The 19430-nt window shown below is 38.0% G+C and overlaps 1 protein-coding gene across 2 annotated transcripts; it reads right to left on the bottom strand.

Annotated features, from left to right (window-relative positions):
- Window positions 1–504: 504 nt before the first annotated feature.
- On the bottom strand, window positions 505–7712 carry LOC140792695 (BAG family molecular chaperone regulator 3-like). 2 transcript variants are annotated; one of them, XM_073143845.1, is made up of 3 exons: window positions 7391–7712; window positions 6584–6807; window positions 505–729 (listed from the first exon to the last, which is right to left on the bottom strand). In XM_073143845.1, the coding sequence occupies exons 1-3, from the start codon at window positions 7626–7628 to the stop codon at window positions 709–711; spliced, it is 483 nt and encodes a 160-aa protein (XP_072999946.1). In that variant the 5' UTR covers window positions 7629–7712; the 3' UTR covers window positions 505–708. The 2 variants fall into 2 exon arrangements, with proteins under 2 accessions (XP_072999946.1, XP_072999947.1); XM_073143846.1 differs by lacking the exon at window positions 505–729 and having other exon boundaries at window positions 6530–6807; window positions 7391–7709.
- Window positions 7713–19430: the final 11718 nt, after the last annotated feature.

The following is a 19430-nucleotide window of genomic DNA, read 5'->3' as shown; positions in this document are numbered from 1 at the left end:
TATGTTAACAGGTTTATTTGGTTAAGAGTATGATTTATTTGGTGATGGATTATGTGATCATGGATAGGTTAGCATGTTTTATTTGATGATGCCATAATTATATGTGCACAGGAGAGTATCTATGCGTGACGGGCCCCGCCCGACCTGTCGCGTGTGCCGCGCGTGCCGTGTGGGCGCATGGGCATGCACGTGCCCGTGCCGGGCGGGGGCGTTACACAAGCAATATACGAATAGATTCTAATCTAGCAACAGGAGCAAATGTCTCATCAAAATCTATACGCTCAACCTGAGTATATCCTTGTGCTACGAGTCTAGCTTTATTTCGAACTATATTGCCATGTTCATCACTTTTATTTTTGTAAATCCATTTTGTTCCAATGACGTTCACATTCTTAGGTCTAGGAACTAAATACAAAACATCATTTCTAGAAAATTGCTCTAATTCCTCATGCATAGCATTAACCCAAGAATCGTCTAACAATGCTTCCTTCATATTTTTATGTTCAAAATAAGATGTATAACAAGAAAATGATACCTCACTTTGGATTTGTCGTCTTGTCTTAATTGGTTCATTTACGTCTCCGATCACTTGTGATAATGGATGATCTGATTTCACTTTGGCAGATAGTTCCGGTACGTTGTAGTCATCTTTGTTCATTTCAACTTTGTCCTCGTCCTGATTCTCAATTTCCAGATCAAGCTCCTTTCCTATTTCTTCGTCATATGTATCTGCAGAAATAGAAATAGGAGTAACTTTAGTTAAATCAGTAGTGGATTCATCTATCATAATATTAGCAGATTTCATAACCGTAGAAGTGTCAAGATTAAATACTCTCTGTAGGCTCTGCTATTATTCGAATACCCTAAGAAGATGCCTTTGTTACTTCTAGTGTCAAATTTAGTCAAATATTCTCGATCACGCAAGATATAGCATTTACTACCAAAAACTCAAAAATATTTAACACTATGCTTCTTACCTTTCCAGATTTCATATGCAGTCATTTTTATACCTGGTCTTAGATAAACACGATTTATCACATATACCGCGGTATTGACCGCCTCTACCCAAAACCTTTGAGGAACCGTTTTAGCGTGAAGCATAACCCTAGCCATTTTCTGCACAACTCAATTCTTTCTTTCCACAATCCCGTTCGGTTGTGGAGTTATAGGAGCTCCAAGACTTTCCATTTTTGTTGGACCCATCAAGTCCATGTGAACTAATTGGAGCACACGGTCGGTGGTGGCTGCATTTACCTTCTTGTGTGAAATTCTAGTTTGTTTTCCAATTTGACACGAACCACACACTCTTTTCGACATTTTTTTCATCTTAGGTATTCCTCTTACCACTTCTTGTTTGGACAGAGTAAATAATTCCTTGTGATTCACATGTCCAAAACGTTGATGCCAAAGATCTGTAATGTCAAAAGAGGCACTATTACATTTCAGTCTATGTGACGTTCCAACAACATAGCAATTATCAGATGTTCTAGATCCATAACATATAACATTACCACCATGATCTAAAATAGTACAATCATTTTTGGAGAATTTTACCTCATAATCTTCATCACAAAATTGACTGATACTCGGAAGATTTGCTTTTAAGCCCTTAGCATAAAGAACATTTTCAATATAGGAACCCCCGGAGAACTTACCTTTCCTTTACCTATTACCTTGGATTAATTACCATCTCCGAATGTCACAACTCCCCCTTCATGTTTTTCAAGATTAGAAAATAACGACTTGTCACCCAATATATGTCTTGAACAGCGACTATCTAAATACCACAAATAAGAATTTAAAGCTTTCAAAACTGTATGCACAATATAACATTTCAAATCACTTTTCTTGACCCATATGGCCTTTGTTTTTATCCCATAAATAAAAGCAGTTCTAGGTTTTTGCAAAAATTTGCAATGAGGTCAAATATGCCCTAGAATGCCGCAATGATAGCATGTCGGAACAAACCATTTTCTACTCACTTTTTGTCGAGGAGTGTGACTAAAGTTTACCTTTGGTGTCGTTAACGATTCACCAGTTTGTAAATTCACCTTCAGTTTAGAAGTATTTATCCAAGATTGCTTTGTAAATGCGGTTGTTGACTTCAGATATTCTTCCTTTTGTATACCTGCAGAAACGAAGACAGTTTTATTATTATTTGAATTACTAGTGTATCCAATACCATACCTGTCTTTTCTAGAGATTTGAGCTTTTAGGATCTCGTCAAGTTTGTTCTTCCCTTTTAGAAATGCCACTTCCTTATTCAGTCGCTCTAGTTCAATTTCATCAACCTTCATTTTATTTTTTGCATTGTCAAGTTGTTCAGAAAGATCTTTGACACGTTCAAGTTCCAATTTGTACTTCTCCTCAAATTGAATTCTTTTAAGTTCGATTACCTTGAGTCGTTGATGTAGTCTAAGATTGCTTTTCTTGAGTTTAAACGACTCCAGGTACAGGTCATTATATGCCTTTTGTATTTCAGATTCATCTTCTTCAGCTGGTAACATATCCTGATCATCTATACTATCAGTATCAACAACAAAATCAATATTGAGTAGAGAAGAGGCAAAAGCAACAAAGTTTTCTTCGTTTTTTTCAAAATCATCATCAGATTTATCTGAGTCATCCCAAGTAACTTCCATAGCTTTACCCTTCTTCTTAAGGCGATTAGGGCATTCTTGAGCTATGTGTCCAAAACCAGAACATTCGAAACATCGAACTTTATTCTCAGAATTCATATTTTTCTATTTGACACCATTGTTGCTCACACTTGTGTTCGAACTCGCAGTATTCTTCATTTTCACAAATGCTTTGCTATTCTCAAGTTTTTCAACATTCAACTTGTTTGGCTTCCGAAAGAATTTATTGAACTTTTTGATGAACATGGTCAACATCTCAACATCTAAATCACCTTCATCATCAGACTCCTCTATACTTTGTTCAACTGTGGATAGGGTAATCCTTTTGGACTTCCTCGGTTTTCTTACCAATTGTTCAACTTTCATAATCCCTTTCCTACCAATTGTTCAACATCTAATCCCTTTCCTACCAATTGTTCAACTTTCATAAAATCGATGTCCTTACTTTCCTTAATAGCTGTAACTTTCGCCTGAAACCACTCTGGAAGAGACCTAAGGATCTTACAGACAATTCTATTTTTAGGAATTTTCTCTCCTAGGTTGAAACTGGAGTTGACTATATCACTCAGCTTCGCATAAAAATCATCAAATGTCTCATTCTCCTCCATACGTAGAGTTTTAAAACTAGTAGTCAACCTCTGAAGTTTAGAAAGTTTTACAGCCATAGTTCCTTCGTGAGTAGTTTCTAAGATCGTCCAAGCTTCTTTTGCTATCTCACAAGTAGAGATTCTTCTAAATTCTTCCGAGGAAACACAATTAAAAATTGCATTTATTGCCTTGCTATTCCATCCAACTTTTTCATAGTCTGACCTATCCCATGACTCTATCAGTTTATCAGCAAGTTTATCATCCACCATGTACATTGGTGGACTCCAACCGTTCACAACGGCAAACCATACTCGTTCATCTATAGATTTCAAGTAAGCTCTCATCCTAGCTTTCCAATATCCATAATTTGATCCATCTAGGATAGGAGGTCTAATAGATGATGGTCCATCTCTATGAAAATCCATGCTTATCTGATCTCTCTCAAAGGTGAGAGAACCTGCTCTAATACCAATTGAAAAAACCCTAGACACAAGTATGTATCTAAATACTAGGCAATGATATCACTCGTTCGCTTAAGTAAAAGTCCGTAGAAATATTAAGAATGAAAGTAGAGATGAATGCCATGATTTTAACGTGGAAAAATCCAAACAGGAAAAAACCACGGATCCAAACTCGGATCAAAACCAATAACTAGAACAGTAGCAGTTACAAGACTGACTCACAAAACAACCCGTCGATCCAAACGACTTTATTCTTCTCAGTCTTGCTCGCTAGAACCCACGATTCATTGCTTCTCGTGATTGAAGTCCAACCTCAATAACCCTCGAGATTGATCTTTCGTCTAGATAGCCCTTAAGACGAAAGATTAACTTTTGTAGATGAGTGTAATCTTGTTCGTTAAAGAACCAATGTAGCCTCAAGAAGTCTCCTTCGATAGTGCTTCTTCAACCACCCTCGAGACAGGGCATCACAATCCTTATATATGATCTCCAAGATAGAGTCAAATCCAAGTCTTATCCGTACTCACGGAAGTCTAATTTTATCAAACTTCGTTGGTGCGTTCGAACGCGGCTCGAGTGCGTTCGAACGGGCCCGAGTGTGCTCGAACGCGACAATTTGAATTCTTCAGGTTGCGTTAGAACGCGTTTGTGAATGCAGCTCTCGGTCTGTGTGAACGCAGTACCCGCGTTCGAACGTGTTTGTGAACACGGCTCTCTATCTATGTGAACGCAGTACCCGCGTTTGAACGCGTTTGTGAACGCGGCTCTCTGTCTGTGCGAACGCAGTGCCCGCGTTCGAATGCGTTTGTGAACGCGGCTCTCTGTCTGTGTGAACGCAGATTCTGCGTTCGAATGCGTTTGTGAACGCAGTGTGAACTCGACGACTTTTATTCAATAATCTTGCAATTCTTCAAACCAGAGATATTCTAGACTTGTGTAAACTCATATACATAAAAAAATACACTTAGAATATTTTGTACACAATTGCCAACAAATAAAAACCTAATAGTTTCCTCCACATATTTATAGATGCTAACCCTAGACCGACCTAGATAAGGACTCGATCAACTAATACCACTCGACTAACTCGAGTTTACAGTACATCTCATGACTTGACTAAAATAATTAATCAACTTGACTATACTCAATTAATTAATTAACAAGTTGAGACCATATTTAGTAAGTACTTGAGTTTATGGCTCAACTAATAGGGTAGTTGCTAAAAAGAAATGAAAAAAAATCAAACTAGATAAATAGGCTTATCCCAATGTGTCGTGAATGGATCCAATCTGACCAAGTCGTATCAGGATGACACCCATTTTGAGAATACGAAAGAATATTAATTATTTTCTATCTTCTACCTCTCATCTCTCTGAATTTTCTCCTTTAATTCAAGGCTGATGCTTTTCCCTTTCTCCTTGACTCCTGATCCCCCTAGTCTCCCCCCCCCCCGCCCCACACACACAAACTCGAGCCACCGGCTAGCTCCTATCTCTTTATCTATTGGTCCACCTTCTTCTCGCTAGCTCCTATCTCTTTATCGAATGGTCCACCTTCTTCTCTAGGGCCGACCATCGTCCACCTTCTTCTTTAGGGCCGACCATCTTCTCGTCCTTTTTTCTTTCTAAATCAGAGATGTATCTTATGTCATCATCATCTCCATTATCCATTCCAGTTTCATCCTCTAGATCTCATAATCTTCATTAATTCCACTATCGAACCGCCCACCACCATCACCTCAAATAACTCCATCTTAGAGCAATCCACAACAATGACCAACTATAGCTGTGAAGTAGTTCAATCAGAAGGGAAAGCCGATATTGTAAAGCATAATGGGATGCCTTTCATTTAAAGACAACTTTGTATAACATTATTATACACAATAAATTCCTACAACAACTCCTATCTAAGGACAACTTGGATATCGATAGGGGTGTAAACTAGCCGAGCTTGAGCGAGCCGACTATGACTCAGGCTCGGCTTGAAATTACTTTCGAGCCTCATAATTTTGCCCAGGCTCGGCTCAACTCAACTTGAGCAGAGCTTGAGCTGAGCCTAACCGAGCCCGAGCAAAGCTCGAGCTTGATTAGAGGATAAGGCGGTGGCGGCACGGGCGGCGACTTGCTGAAGGAGTCGGAGACGGATGGACGAGGGGGCGAGGACGAGTAGATGGTGAATGAAGGAGGAGGAGGCAGCCGACGAAGTGGATGAGGAGGAGGCCAATGGAGGAGGAGAAGGCCTACAGAGAGGAGAACATGGCGCTGTGGTGGTGGATTGCCGATGGAGGCCGACGGAGAGGGAGGAGGTAGCGGCGCATGGGGGTGAGGCTATGAGTTGTGATCGGGTGGATGAGGGTGAGGGTGATGGCCTGATGGGTGAGGATGGAGAAGGTGACGTGATGGGGGAGGGTGACGTGATGGGTGAGAGTGGGGTAGGTGATGGTGGGTGAGTGTGATGGATGGGTTACGAGTGAAGGTAAGGATGGGTTAGTGAGGGACACGTGGCAATATTTCTTTATGCCACGTGTCCTTAGTTATAGCTAATCAGGCTATCGAGACTATCGAGCCGAGCCTGAGCGAGCCGGCTCCAGCTCAGGGTCAGCTCGATATTAATTTTGGGCCTGTTACAATGGCTCGAGCTTGGCTTAGCTCTGACCGAGCTGAGCCGAACTCGAGCTGAGCCCAAGCCGCTCGTCAAGCCTGACAGCCCTAGATATCAATAGTAGCAAGGCCTAAACTATATGGCCTACCTAGGCCTAGCGAGAGGCCCAATTTGATGTCCAATAATGCAGTTAGTTTCAAATAATGGCAAGTGAGATCTTTCTCATCAAACAAGATTCCCTTAACCTTCTCACATTAGTTGTAATACGGTGAAGCGAAGAACGAAACCCTACACCTTAATATAATTGTGGCAATGCGTTCCCAAGAGTTGGCCCAGTGTGACGGACCTCAGCTTCCTTTCTTTGATGGCTGGGTCTTCCATTAGAAGCACCTTGTCCTTGTCCTCAACTCCCACCATGTGGAGGTGATCACTGTCCTCTCTCTCCTTGCCTCTAAATATAAGCCGTTGTTCTGTTGGCTTCAATCCGGACACCAGCGCTAAAATCACCTTCAACTCTCCTGCATTGTGTAACAACAGTTGATCTTAATAAGTGGAATTTTTTGTAAAATGTTCATCCAATAACCATTAGCCACCGCAATGAAAGGAAGGTTTTCTTTTTTTTTCTTGCCACATAATTGTCACTAAAAACTTATAAAATATTAGAATTGACGCTGATTTTTCTTTTTTTGACCTCTTTCACGATTACCATTATGGTTAACTTTAAATAAATATTTGTGTAATATTTCTAATAGTTAGTGGTTAATATTAACAAATGAATATAAATAACCAAAATACATTTCTATCTTGAAATGTCCAAAATGAAAGAAAATACTTTTTATCCTTCTACTATGATATGGGATACATTAGATAATTTTAGAATAATTTTAATAATATATATATATGGGTAAAGTATTCCTTTTATAATTTATTAGATAAATTTAACTAATATTAAGATATTTTTGAAATAGCTCAATAAATTCAGTAGCAACTATGCTATTTACTATGATATTGTGAAAAATGTATTGTCAATTGTGATATTTAACAAAAAAAGGAAGCCAATGATAATTATGTAAGAATCCCTATGAGAAACTATGATCTTACCAAAAGTAGAAGTAGCTCTAATGGAGATGTCATGCCACAGGTATCCAGTTGAGACTCTGACCTGGATCACCCCTTCGTCTCTTCCGCACTCTCTCTTCTGAACCAGCATTCCCCCGGGCCTCATCTCCCACTCAATCCCGTCTCGGTCACACCCACTGGCGCCGCCGCCGCCATCTTCGCTATCGTTGAGCTTATTAGAGTAGCATCTGAACAGCCTTCCTGGTCTTAGCTTAACCATCTCTCACAACCTCTCTCTCTCTCTCTCTCTCTCTCTCTCTCTCTCTCTCTCTCTCTCTCTCTCTCTCTCTCTCTCTCTCTCTCTCTCTCTCTCTCTCTGTGTCTCTCTGTCTCTATCTCTGTTAGGTGGGAGATGGTGAGACTTGAAGAGCATTTTATAGAAGTGTTTGCATGAGGAGGACAAGAAGAGCTCACAAGAAGACAAGCCGCCCTTGGGTTATTGAAATGTGTGGATAGATAGAGCAGTGAGTCAGTGACTTTAATGAACTATATTTAAGGAAGTTAAAAAGGGAAAAGCATAGGCATAGGAGAAGAATATATTGGGCAGAGCTAAAGGTAGTTGGGAGCAGCACATGGGGAGGTAGCGAGTAGCGACACGGTTTGCACGAATGACGGGCCAAGCTAATCATTTTTGCGGTTGGCCATAGGCTTTACGAGGAACACAAGGGCTCATTTTTTTCTTTAAGAAAAAATTTACAAAAACAAAGTCTTTATATTATTAGGTTAATTACACTCGGCTCTTATGAATACCATTATCACATGCATTTCCTAAATTTCTTTTTGCTACATAAACTTTCTGACCTAAAAAAATTCTTAGTTCAGAGAGTTCATATAGTTATACTTTATCTTAGTTGAGTAGATATATATATGACTATTTTTTTTTAGTTCGAAGGTTCTATGTGGATAATAAAAAAATGTTTAATTATAGTAACACCCCCTGTACTATAGAGTAGTATTGAAGTGACCCCCTGACATTTAAAACGCTACAACCAGGCCCCTTAAACTATCAGGGGGGTGTAACGGATCGGACGGTGGCAACAGAAAATGACTGATTACTCTTTTATCCATGTCCACGTGGCATTAATCTCTATTTCTGCTAGTTGTTATTAGATAAAATACAGATTACCCATTTTATCCTTCGATGTGATGTGATTTGATGAAGAAACGATAGCAACTTTACCTTTATCTTCTCCATTTCAAAATCAAATTTTCTCTTTTCATTTTCATCTAAGCATTCTACCTCCTTTGTGCCTTAATCTCCCATCATCGCCTCTATGTCGTTGTCGCCTCTGTGTCGTCATAGCCTACATTTTCATCTAAGCATCCTGAAGGTATACTTTGACAACCCTAACATTTGAGTTTTTTAGTACCCTAACATTTGATTTTTTTTTAGTACAAATATCTTGGAGGTATTGTAATGGCTGTTGGATTAAGTGGAAAAAAAAATGATTTTTAGTGTGAATATATGTTTTTTGTCTCTGTTTTGGGGAACCGTTTGATTCCTTCCTATAAAAATATGGTTGCTTTTCTCTTTATGGTCCTTGATATCTGGACCTATATTGGATTTTTTTTTTGTGACTGTGAGCTAGAAAAATGTTTCTTCTTCTATAGTGGTTGTGAAAAAAATGCATTTGTGGTCCCTATTTTGTTTGACTGGATTTCACTTTTATGGTAGTTTTGTCCCCTAGATTATTAGTAAAATATCTTGCATGCAATATTTATACTAATTAATTTTACCTCAAAATAGATGTCTTTTGCCTATCACAAATTGGTCATTAATCATGGGGGGAAGATAGTTCATGGCCCCAATGTCAGTTATGTTAGAGGAGATGTATCATATATGCCAATGGACCCTGATTTGATGTCCTATATAGAAGTGTTGGATATTTTAAAAGAATTAAATTGTACTTAAGCTAAGGTGTATTACAAGTTGCCTTCTAATTACAATGATGTTTTAGTCATGTTTGGCATGCATGCTGGGTTAAATGAGGTACTATTATACATAGATGAACCAACAATACCCATAGAGGTAGTATATAAACCACCTAAGCCAGCAGAAGAACCTACTGACCCGGAAACGCATGTACCTCAGCCTAAAACACTACCACCTTTTGAGCGAGAAACACATGCATCTGAGGATGGAATAGATGCATATTTTGATAATTCATGGGATGATGATAGTTATAGTGATAAGGAGTGGGATAGTTATGATAGTCATGATGAGCAATCCAGTGATAGTGAAGAGGAACCAGGTTTAGAGGAATCATCAAGTGAAAGTGAATTTATGGATGCTAGTGGTTTGCATTCTTCCAAATCTATCCCTACCTCTACTAAAAGAAAAAGAAGTCAGAACTTAGATGCTTTTTATGACTCTACTAGTAGTCAAGAGGCAAAATATTTGAGGGGGGAATGGGGGGGGGGGGGGGGGGCTCAAGTGATGATGATCAACCTGATTATGAAGAATATATGGGTGAAAAGGATTTGGAGAGCCCTAGATTATCTGTTGGTATGACTTTTCCTAATGTGCGAGCATTTAGGCTATTTCTTAAGGAATTTCACATTAAGGAAGGTTATGAATACAAATTCATTAAAAATGAGTCATCTAAAGTGGCTGTTGTATGCAAGAAAGAATGTGGATTTATATATCATGCATCCCCATTAGCAAATAGCTCAACTTATTAAATTAGAAGTCTCAAAGGGCCTCATTCAAGTGGAAGAGTCTAAAAATATAGCAGCAACAAGTACATGGCTCTCTAAAAAATATATGGAACAACTAATTGACAATCCAGATTAGAAAGTTAATTCTATGAAGAAGACGGTTAGGAGAGACTGGATGTTAAATGCATAAAAAATGCAAGTTTATAAAGCAAAGAAAAAGGCGTTGTAGAAAATAGAAGGAATTCATATGGAGCTAAGTTATGGGATTATTGTGAAGTGTTAAGAAAACAGAATCTTGGAAGTAGGGCCATATTATAAGTTGATAGGCCTACTCTAAATGTACAGCTATTATTTAGACGGCTTTTCATTATGTATGATGCACAATTTAGAGGATTTTTAGATGGATGTAGACCCATAATTGGTTAGATGCTTGATAGGTTACGGAACAATTCCTTTAAGATATGAATTAATTGCAGAAAGTAGTCTGCACAACTGAGGAATAATATTCACCAATTATTCTCTCATAGTCAGAAAATTATAAAACCAATTGAAATTGATCTGTAACTCCCTGATCTATATTTTTTCGTATTTACATACTTCACAGATTCGAACTCCAATTGGGGAGAAAGTATGATTTAGTGCAGATGATGGTGGTGGTGATGAGTGGACTGGAAGTTAGAGTTTTAGATGATAATGGAGATGAGGGTGGATGGGTGGTGTAGTTTAAGGGATATAGACGAAGGGGAAGAAGTGGTCGAGATCCCAAAGAAGGAGGACTCGACAGACGAGAGAGATTAGAAGTTAGGATAGATCTTGTGTAACGCCCCCGCCCGGCATAAGCACGTGCACAACTACGCGCCCACACGGCACGCGCGACACACGCGCCAGGTCAGGCGGGGCCCATCACGCATAGATACACTCTTATGCACAGATAATCATGATATTATCAAATAATACCTACTAACATATCCATGCGCACAAAATCCAACACCAAATAAATTATACTAACAATCAAATAAACACCAGACCACTATCTAATCTAGTAGGACCCAGATAGGCCACGATAAACAATCGCGATACAACTAAATAACTGATACACAAGTACACTATAATCTGACAAGTATGTTAGGTTTTTATTTGTTGGCAATTGTGTACAAAATATTCTAAGTGTATTTTTTCATGTATAATCTGACAACTAAATAACTGATACACAAGTACACTATAATCTGACAAGTATGTTAGGTTTTTATTTGTTGGCAATTGTGTACAAAATATTCTAAGTATATTTTTTCATATATAAGAGCTTTACACAAGTCTAGAATATCTCTGGTTTGAAAAATTGCAAGATTATTGGAGAAAAACCGTTGAGTTCACACCGCGTTCACAAACACGTTCGAATGAGGAATCTGCGTTCACACAGACAAATAGCCGCGTTCACAAACGCGTTCGAACATGGGTACTACGTTCACATAGACAGAGAGCCGCGTTCACAAATGCGTTCAAACGCGGGTACTACGTTCACACAGACCGAGAGCTGCGTTCACAAACACGTTCGAACGCAACCTGAAGAATTCAAGTTGTCGCGTTCGAACGCACTCGGGCCCGTTCGAACGCACCTGAGTTCAAGTCATGCCATTCGAACGCACCCAGGTCGCGTTCGAACGCACCAACGAAGTTTTATAAAATTGGACTTTTGTGAGTACGGATAAGACTTGGATTTGGAAGATAACCCTGTCTTTTGTTGGGTCAACAACCCTCGTTATATCCTTGCTGCTTGCAGATCATATATAAGGATTGTGATGCCCTATCTTGAGGGTGGTTGAAGAAGCATTATCAAAGGAGACTTCTTGAGGCTACATCGGTTCTTCAACTAATAAGGTTCCTCTCATCTACAAAAGTTAATCTTTCGTCTTAAGGGCTATCTAAACGAAAGATCAATCTCGAGGGTTACTGAGGTTGGACTTCAATCACAAGAAGCAGTGAATCGTGGGTTCTAGCGAGCAAGACTGAGAAGAACAAAGTCGTTTTGATTGACGGGTTGTTTTGTGAGTCAATCTTGTAACTGCTACTATTCTAGTGATTTGTTTTGATCCGAGTTTGGATCCGTGATTTTTTCCCGTTTGGGTTTTTTCACGTTAAAATCTTGGCGTTCATCTCTGCTTTCGTTCCTAATATTTCTACGGACTTTCACTTAAGCGAACGAGCGATATTATTGCCTAGTATTTAGATACATACTTATGTCTAGGGTTTTTTCAATTGGTATCAGAGTAGGTTCTCTCACCTTTGAGAGAGATCAGATAGGCATGGATTTTCATAGAGATGGATCATCATCTATTAGACCTCCTATCCTAGATGGATCAAATTATGGATATTGGAAAGCTAGGATGAGAGCTTACTTGAAGTCTATAGATGAACGAGTATGGTTTGCCGTTGTGAACGGTTGGAGTCCACCAATGTACATGGTTGATGATAAGAATTCTGTGAGTTCGAACACAGGTGTGAGCAACAACGGTGTCAAAAAGAAAAATAAGAATTCTGAGAATTAAGTTCGATGTTTTAAATATTCTGGTTTTGGACACATAGCACAAGAATGCCCTAATTGCCTTAAGAAGAAGGGTAAAGCTATGAAAGTTACTTGCGATGACTCAGATGAATCTGATAATGATTCTGGAAAAGACGAAGAAAACTTTGTTGCTTTTGTCTCTTCTCTACTCAATATTGATTCCGTTGTTGATACTAATAGTACAGATGATCAGGATATGTTACCAGCTGAAGAAGATGAATCTGAAATACAAAAGGCATATAATGACCTGTACTTGGAGTCGTTTAAACTCAAGAAAAGCAATCATAGACTACATCAACGACTCAAGGTAATCGAACTTGAAAGAATTCAATTTGAGGAGAAGTATAAATTGGAACTTGAACGTGTCAAAGACCTTTCTGAACAACTTGACAATACAAAAAATAAAATGAAGGCTGATGAAATTGAATTAGAGCAACTGAATAAGGAAGTGACATTTCTAAAAGGGAAGAACAAACTTGACGAGATCCTAAAGGCTCAGATCTCTGGAAAAGACAGGTATGGTGTTGGATACACTAGTAATTTAAATAATAATAAAACTGTCTTCGTTTCTACAGGTATACAAAAGGAAGAATATCTGAAGTCATCAACCGCATTTATGAAGCAATCCTAGATGAATGCTTCTAAACTGAAAGTGAATCTACAAACTGGTGAATCGTCAACGGCACTAAAGGTAAACTTTAGTCACACTCCTCGACAAAATGTGAGTAAAAAATGGTTGGTTCCGACATGCTATCATTGCGGCATTCTAGGGCATATTCGACCTTATTGCAAATTTTTGCAAAAACCTAGAACTGCTTTTATTTATGGGATAAAAACAAAGGTCATATGGGTCAAGAAAAGTGATTTGAAATGTTATGTTGTGCATACAGCTTTGAAAGCTTTAAATTCTTATTTATGGTATTTAGACAGTCGCTGTTCAAGACATATGTCGGGTGACAAGTCGTTATTTTCTAATCTTGAAAAATATGAAGGGGGAGTTGTGACATTCGGAGATGGTAATTAATCCAAGGTAATAGGTAAAGGAAAGGTAAGTTCTCCGGGGGTTCCTATTTTTGAAAATGTATTTATGTTAAGGGCTTGAAAGCAAATCTTCTGAGTATCAGTCAATTTTGTGATGAAGATTATGAGGTAAAATTCTCCAAAAATGATTGTACTATTTTAGATCATGGTGGTAATGTTATATGTTATGGATCTAGAACATCTGATAATTGCTATGTTGTTGGAACGTCACATAGACTGAAATGTAATAGTGCCTCTTTTGACATTACAGATCTTTGGCATCAACGTTTTGGACATGTGAATCACAAGGAATTATTTACTCTGTCCAAACAAGAAGTGGTAAGGGGAATACCTAAGATGAAAAAAATGTCAAAAAGAGTGTGTGGTTCGTGTCAAATTGGAAAACAAACTAGGATTTCACACAAGAAGGTAAATGCAGCCACCACCGACTGTGTGCTCCAATTAGTTCGCATGGACTTGATGGGTCCAATAAAAATGGAAAGTTTTGGAGGTAAACGCTATATATTCTTAATGGTCGATGATTATTCCAGATATATCTGGATTGCCTTTCTACGTGAGAAGTCTGAAACCTTTGAAGTTTTTAAATCACTATACTTAAAATTGCAGAATGAAAAATCTATTACCCTAGTTAGGATTCGTTCTGATCATGGTAGAGAATTTGAAAATAAAATTTTTTCCATATTTTGTGATTCTCTTGGTATTCAACATGAATTTTCAGCTCCTATAACTCCACAATAGAACTGGATTGTGGAAAGAAAGAATCGAGTTGTGTAGAAAATGGCTAGGGTTATGCTTCATGCTAAAAAGGTTCCTCAAAGGTTTTGGGCAGAGGCGGTCAATACAGCGGTACATGTGATAAATCGTGTTTATCTAAGACCAGGTACAAAAATGACTGCATATGAAATCTGGAAAGGTAAGAAACCTAGTGTTAAATATTTTCGAGTTTTTGGTAGTAAATGCTATATCTTGCGTGATCGAGAATATTTAACTAAATTTGACACTAGAAGTAACGAAGGCATCTTCTTAGGGTATTCGAATAATAGTAGAGCCTACAGAGTATTTAATCTTGACACTTCTACTGTTATGGAATCTGCTAATGTTATGATAGATGAATCCACTACTAATTTAACTGAAGTTACTTCTATTTCTATTTCTGTAGATACATATGACGAAGAAATAGGAAAGGAGCTTGATCTTGAAATTGAGAATCAGGACGAGGACAAAGTTGAAATGAACAAAGATGACTGCAACGTACCGAAACCATCTACCAGAGTGAAATCAGATCATCCACTGTCACAAGTGATCGGAGACGTAAATGAACCAATTAAGACAAGACAACAAATCCAAAGTGAGGTATCATTTACTTGTTATACATCTTCTTTTGAACCTAAAAATGTGAAGGAAGCATTGTTAGACGATTCTTGGGTTAATGCTATGCATGAGGAATTAGAGCAATTTTCTAGGGATAATGTTTGGTATTTAGTTCCTAGACCTAAGAGTGTGAAGGTCATTGGAACAAAATGGATTTACAAGAATAAAAGTGATGAATATGGCAATATAGTTCGAAATAAAGCTAGACTCGTAGCACATGGATATACTCAGGTTGAGAGTATAGATTTTGATGAGACATTTGCTCCTGTTGCTAAATTAGAATCTATTCGTATACTGCTTGCTATTGCTTGTCACTTAAAGTTTAAATTGTTTCAAATGGATGTGAAAAGTGCTTTCTTGAATGGTACTCTGAATGAAGATATTTATGTAGAACAACCGACAGGGTTCGAAGATCAAAAATTTCCTTCTCATGTGTTTAAACTAAAAAAGGCCCTCTACGGGCTAAAACAAGCTCCAAGAGCTTGGTATGAGAAGTTGACCACTTTTTTAGTGGATGCGGGGTTCACTCGAGCGGGAGTGGACAAGACATTGTTTATTAGACGGTTAAACAAGAGTTTAGTTGTGGCACAAATATATGTGGATGACATTGTCTTCAGGGCAACAAGTCGATCATTAGCTAAGGAGTTTGCAGATCTTATGCATAGTCATTTTGAGATGAGCATGATGGGTGAGTTGAAGTTCTTTTTAGGATCTCAAATTACTTAGTTGGAAAGAGGGATATTTATCGCTCAAACCAAGTATGCTAAGGATCTTGTGACTAAATTCGGTTAAGAAAAATGCAAAACATGCTAGAACTCCTATGAGTACAACTACCAAACTAGGTAAGGATATTTCAAGAAAAAGTGTCGATCAGACACTGTATAAGAGCATGATTGGTAGTCTTTTGTACTTAACTGCTAGTAGACCAGACATTGTATTTAGTGTCGGTGTGTGTGCTAGGTTTCAGTCTGAACCTAAGGAGACATATTTATTTGTTGTGAAATATATTATAAAATATGTCGGTGGCACAGTTGACTTAGGTATCTGGTTTATGTATGACTTGGGAGCTATCATATCTGGATACACGAATTCTGATTGGGCAGGTTCATGTGATGATAGAAAAAGTACCTCAGGTGGATGTTTTTATATTGGAACCAATCTGGTTACTTGGCATAGTAAGAAACAAAACTCGATATCTTTATTGTGACAACATGAGTGCTATTAATATATCGAAAAATCCTGTTCAACACTCGCGTACAAAACATATTGATATCCGACATCATTTTATACGCGAGTTAGTTGAATACAAAATAATAGCACTAGAACATGTTGAGACGGAGAAACAGTTGGGTGATCTATTTACAAAACCTTTCGATTTATAGAGATTTGAGTATCTTCGTACTTCTTTAGGAATTTGTGATTTGGATTGATTTTCTTTTCGTTTTGGTTTGCGTGTTTTGGTTTGCATGTTTCATTTTTATTATTACTTTTCGTTTCTTTTTAGGTTTTCTTTACTCTGAAATTTTCTTTGGTTTTAGTTTCAGATTTGTCGAGAGTTTTTGTCATATAAAAAAAATTTCATGCACTCCTAGATTCAATAATATACTCTTGACATATAAATATGGTTTTTCTCTTGATTATGAGTTATTATAGTCAATTTTGTCATCTTGTAGTATATTGTATCATTTCTTATTTATGCACTCTCTCGACTTCTATGATAATTATACTAAAATTAATGCACTCATAACGTGTGTATATTCTTGTGTGAGCATGATATCATGAAATTTTTTTTAAATAGCTCACTATTGACGTTGATTTGCATAGTTTGACCTCATGCTTAGTCATCACAAATGTGTTCATAAAAGATCAATGAAAAGGGCTACAATGAGTTTGCGTGAAAGCCATCTTGTTTAGAGTCCAGTTTGACTCAGTACATTGCTTGCAAATTAAATAAAATTTTTGATGTTTGTGAATATCTTCTTGCATATTGTTTAATATGTACTACAAAAAAAGGGCTACCTACTCATGTGTGAAAGCCATCATTGCACCTATATGGTTTATGTATAAACAAAAATAATACAGGAAAAATTCATGTTCGGTTATGGAGAATAAGTCGAAAAGTACAAAGTTAAATACTAAGTCGGTTTGACTACTGTGTTGTATCATTGTTTAAATAGGAAAGTTTATTTAAGAAGAATGTTTCATGTTATCTATGCTCACCTTGCATATGTATATTGTTATGATCAATCAAGATTAATTTAATTTTGAGTGATGCATTAGAATTGATTATAATATGCTTTTGATGATTTGATTGATCTGTTGTCGACTTATTTAATTCGATTACCATATTCTATGTCTTGAATCTATTTTGAATGTTTAGAGGTGCATCTCCAAAAAGATTTTTTGATTTTTTTCTTAGATTTTTTTATTTACAAAAAAGGGGGCGTTCGAACGTAAATTTTTGAGTTCAAACGCGGTGACTAGTGCGTTCGAACGCGCAAACTAGTGCGTTCTGCGTGTTCAAACGCACTCGAGGATTCTTTATATATTGCATCCGAACCCAAGGGTTTTCATCTTCCATCTTCCAAACCCTAGAAACCTTTCAATTTCTCCCTCTCAAATCTTCAAGATCTTGGTATTTTTCATCAAATTTCTCACTACAAACCCTTTTAAAGGGTCGTTCTCCTTCGGATCTAGCATCTTTCGACCGAATTTCTTAGTTTTTCTTCACTTTTGCGAGGTATGATCATCCATCAATTTTCCTATTTTTTTATTCAATTAAGTCTCTTGATCTTGATTGATTTCCTACGTTTTCGAGTTTTGATCACGTTAAAGTTACTATCTTGATGTTTCTTGTGTGATTGAACGTGATATCTTAGCGTTTTCAAGTGGATGATGGATTTCATTTAGGGCCTTCATGGTTTCTTGGATTTTTTTTATTTCTTGCTATCTTTTTGTTTGCTTTGGGCATGTATTGAATCTTGCATCTTGTTTCTTTCTCAAGAATGCCTAGAAAAGCTGCAGTTTCCAAGAAACCTAGGCCGCCATCGTCACCTACTTCGGCTCCAAAGTTTTCTACTTCAACGGCTGCCTCGCGATACAAACATAATTTTGGGACCCGTCCTGTTATCTGTGAACGACCCGTGGTCATTTCTGATTTTTCTTCTTTGGGGATAGAACAGATTTTACTGAGCGAGGATGGTTATCGGTGTGTCGGATGAGCAGGACTGCTTATGTGGAAGTTGTTCGGGAATTTTTTTGTAATGCCATGGTTTTAGTACGCTGTATTCGTTCTACTATTCATGGGGTGTCTGTATACTTGGAAGGGAAACATGATGGTGAGTTTCAGTACCCCACGTCTGCTCCACTTCCTGATGTCGATGAATATGCTGGCACTGTACTAATCAAAGGAGAACGTTGGAAGGGAAACATGATACCGCATGCGAAGCTGACACCAGTGGCTCGCATGCTTCACTTGTTTTGTCTGTACAACGCACCTCGAAGACTCAACATTCCAATATTAGTCTGGATCGTGCATTCCTTCTTCATGCAATGCTAACTGGAGTCTCTGTTGATTTGGCTATGGTGATCTATGACTCGATTCTCACAACTGCCCAGAAAGAAGCACCTCGTGAGGGGTTACCATTTGGCATCTTTATTATAAATTTGTGCACTCAGAGTGGGGCGCGTGTGGATGCTTCAGAACCTTCCCTTACTTCGCACAAACCGTTGGATCGAATTACACTTAAGCGGAGTCAAGCTCACGACCAGTTGTCTCCTCTCAACCCGTCCTCTTCCGCCGCTGGTCGCTCATCGCACCTCGACAATTCTGATGGTAGCTCTGACCGTTTTGATCAGCTTAGTACTCAAGTGCAGGATCTCCATTCGGCCGTGAATGATTTACGAGCTGAGCAAGCTCATCAGGGGACTGTCCTTGACTCTGTGTTGACGATTCTTCAGCGTCAGTTTCCTCCGAGTTCCTAGTCTTTGGCATTTGTGGCAAAAAGGGGAGAGTGTCTAGGTGTCTAGGTGTGTAGGGGGAGCATGGTAATACGGGGAGTTTATTAGAGTCTTTCTGTCTTTCTAATCTTGCTTATAACTTTGCTTGGAGAAATTGTGAACTTTGTATGTTTAAGTACTTTTGAACTTATGCTCCATTGATAACTTATGTTTGGATTGTTCATTCATTTCAAGTTATTTTCACTTGATCTTGGATTGGTATATGTTTATTTGCAGGGATTGATATGCTAAATATTCTAGTCTTGTTGATTGCTCAATTTGAAGTTTTTGTAATATCTTGTAACTTAGGTGTTTTGTCACAAATTGCCAAAGGGGGAGATTGTTAGGTTTTTATTTGTTGGCAATTATGTACAAAATATCCTAAGTGTA

This window comes from Typha latifolia, chromosome 7, assembly GCF_019914945.1.
Source record: "Typha latifolia isolate L0001 chromosome 7, TyphaL0001v2, whole genome shotgun sequence".
NCBI classification, from domain to species: Eukaryota; Viridiplantae; Streptophyta; class Magnoliopsida; order Poales; family Typhaceae; genus Typha; species Typha latifolia.
This window is presented reverse-complemented; position numbering and strand designations above follow the sequence as displayed.

Bases quoted from the DNA above. Each gene is read 5' to 3' on its own strand.
- LOC140792695 (XM_073143845.1), bottom strand. From the start codon at position 7,628: ATGGTTAAGCTAAGACCAGGAAGGCTGTTCAGATGCTACTCTAATAAG. The intron at 6,808-7,390 runs GTAAGATCATAG...TACACAATGCAG, and splicing joins TAGAGCTACTTCTACTTTTG to GAGAGTTGAAGGTGATTTTA. The intron at 730-6,583 runs GTGTAGGGTTTC...CTATTTCTGCAG, and splicing joins ATTGCCACAATTATATTAAG to ATACATATGACGAAGAAATA.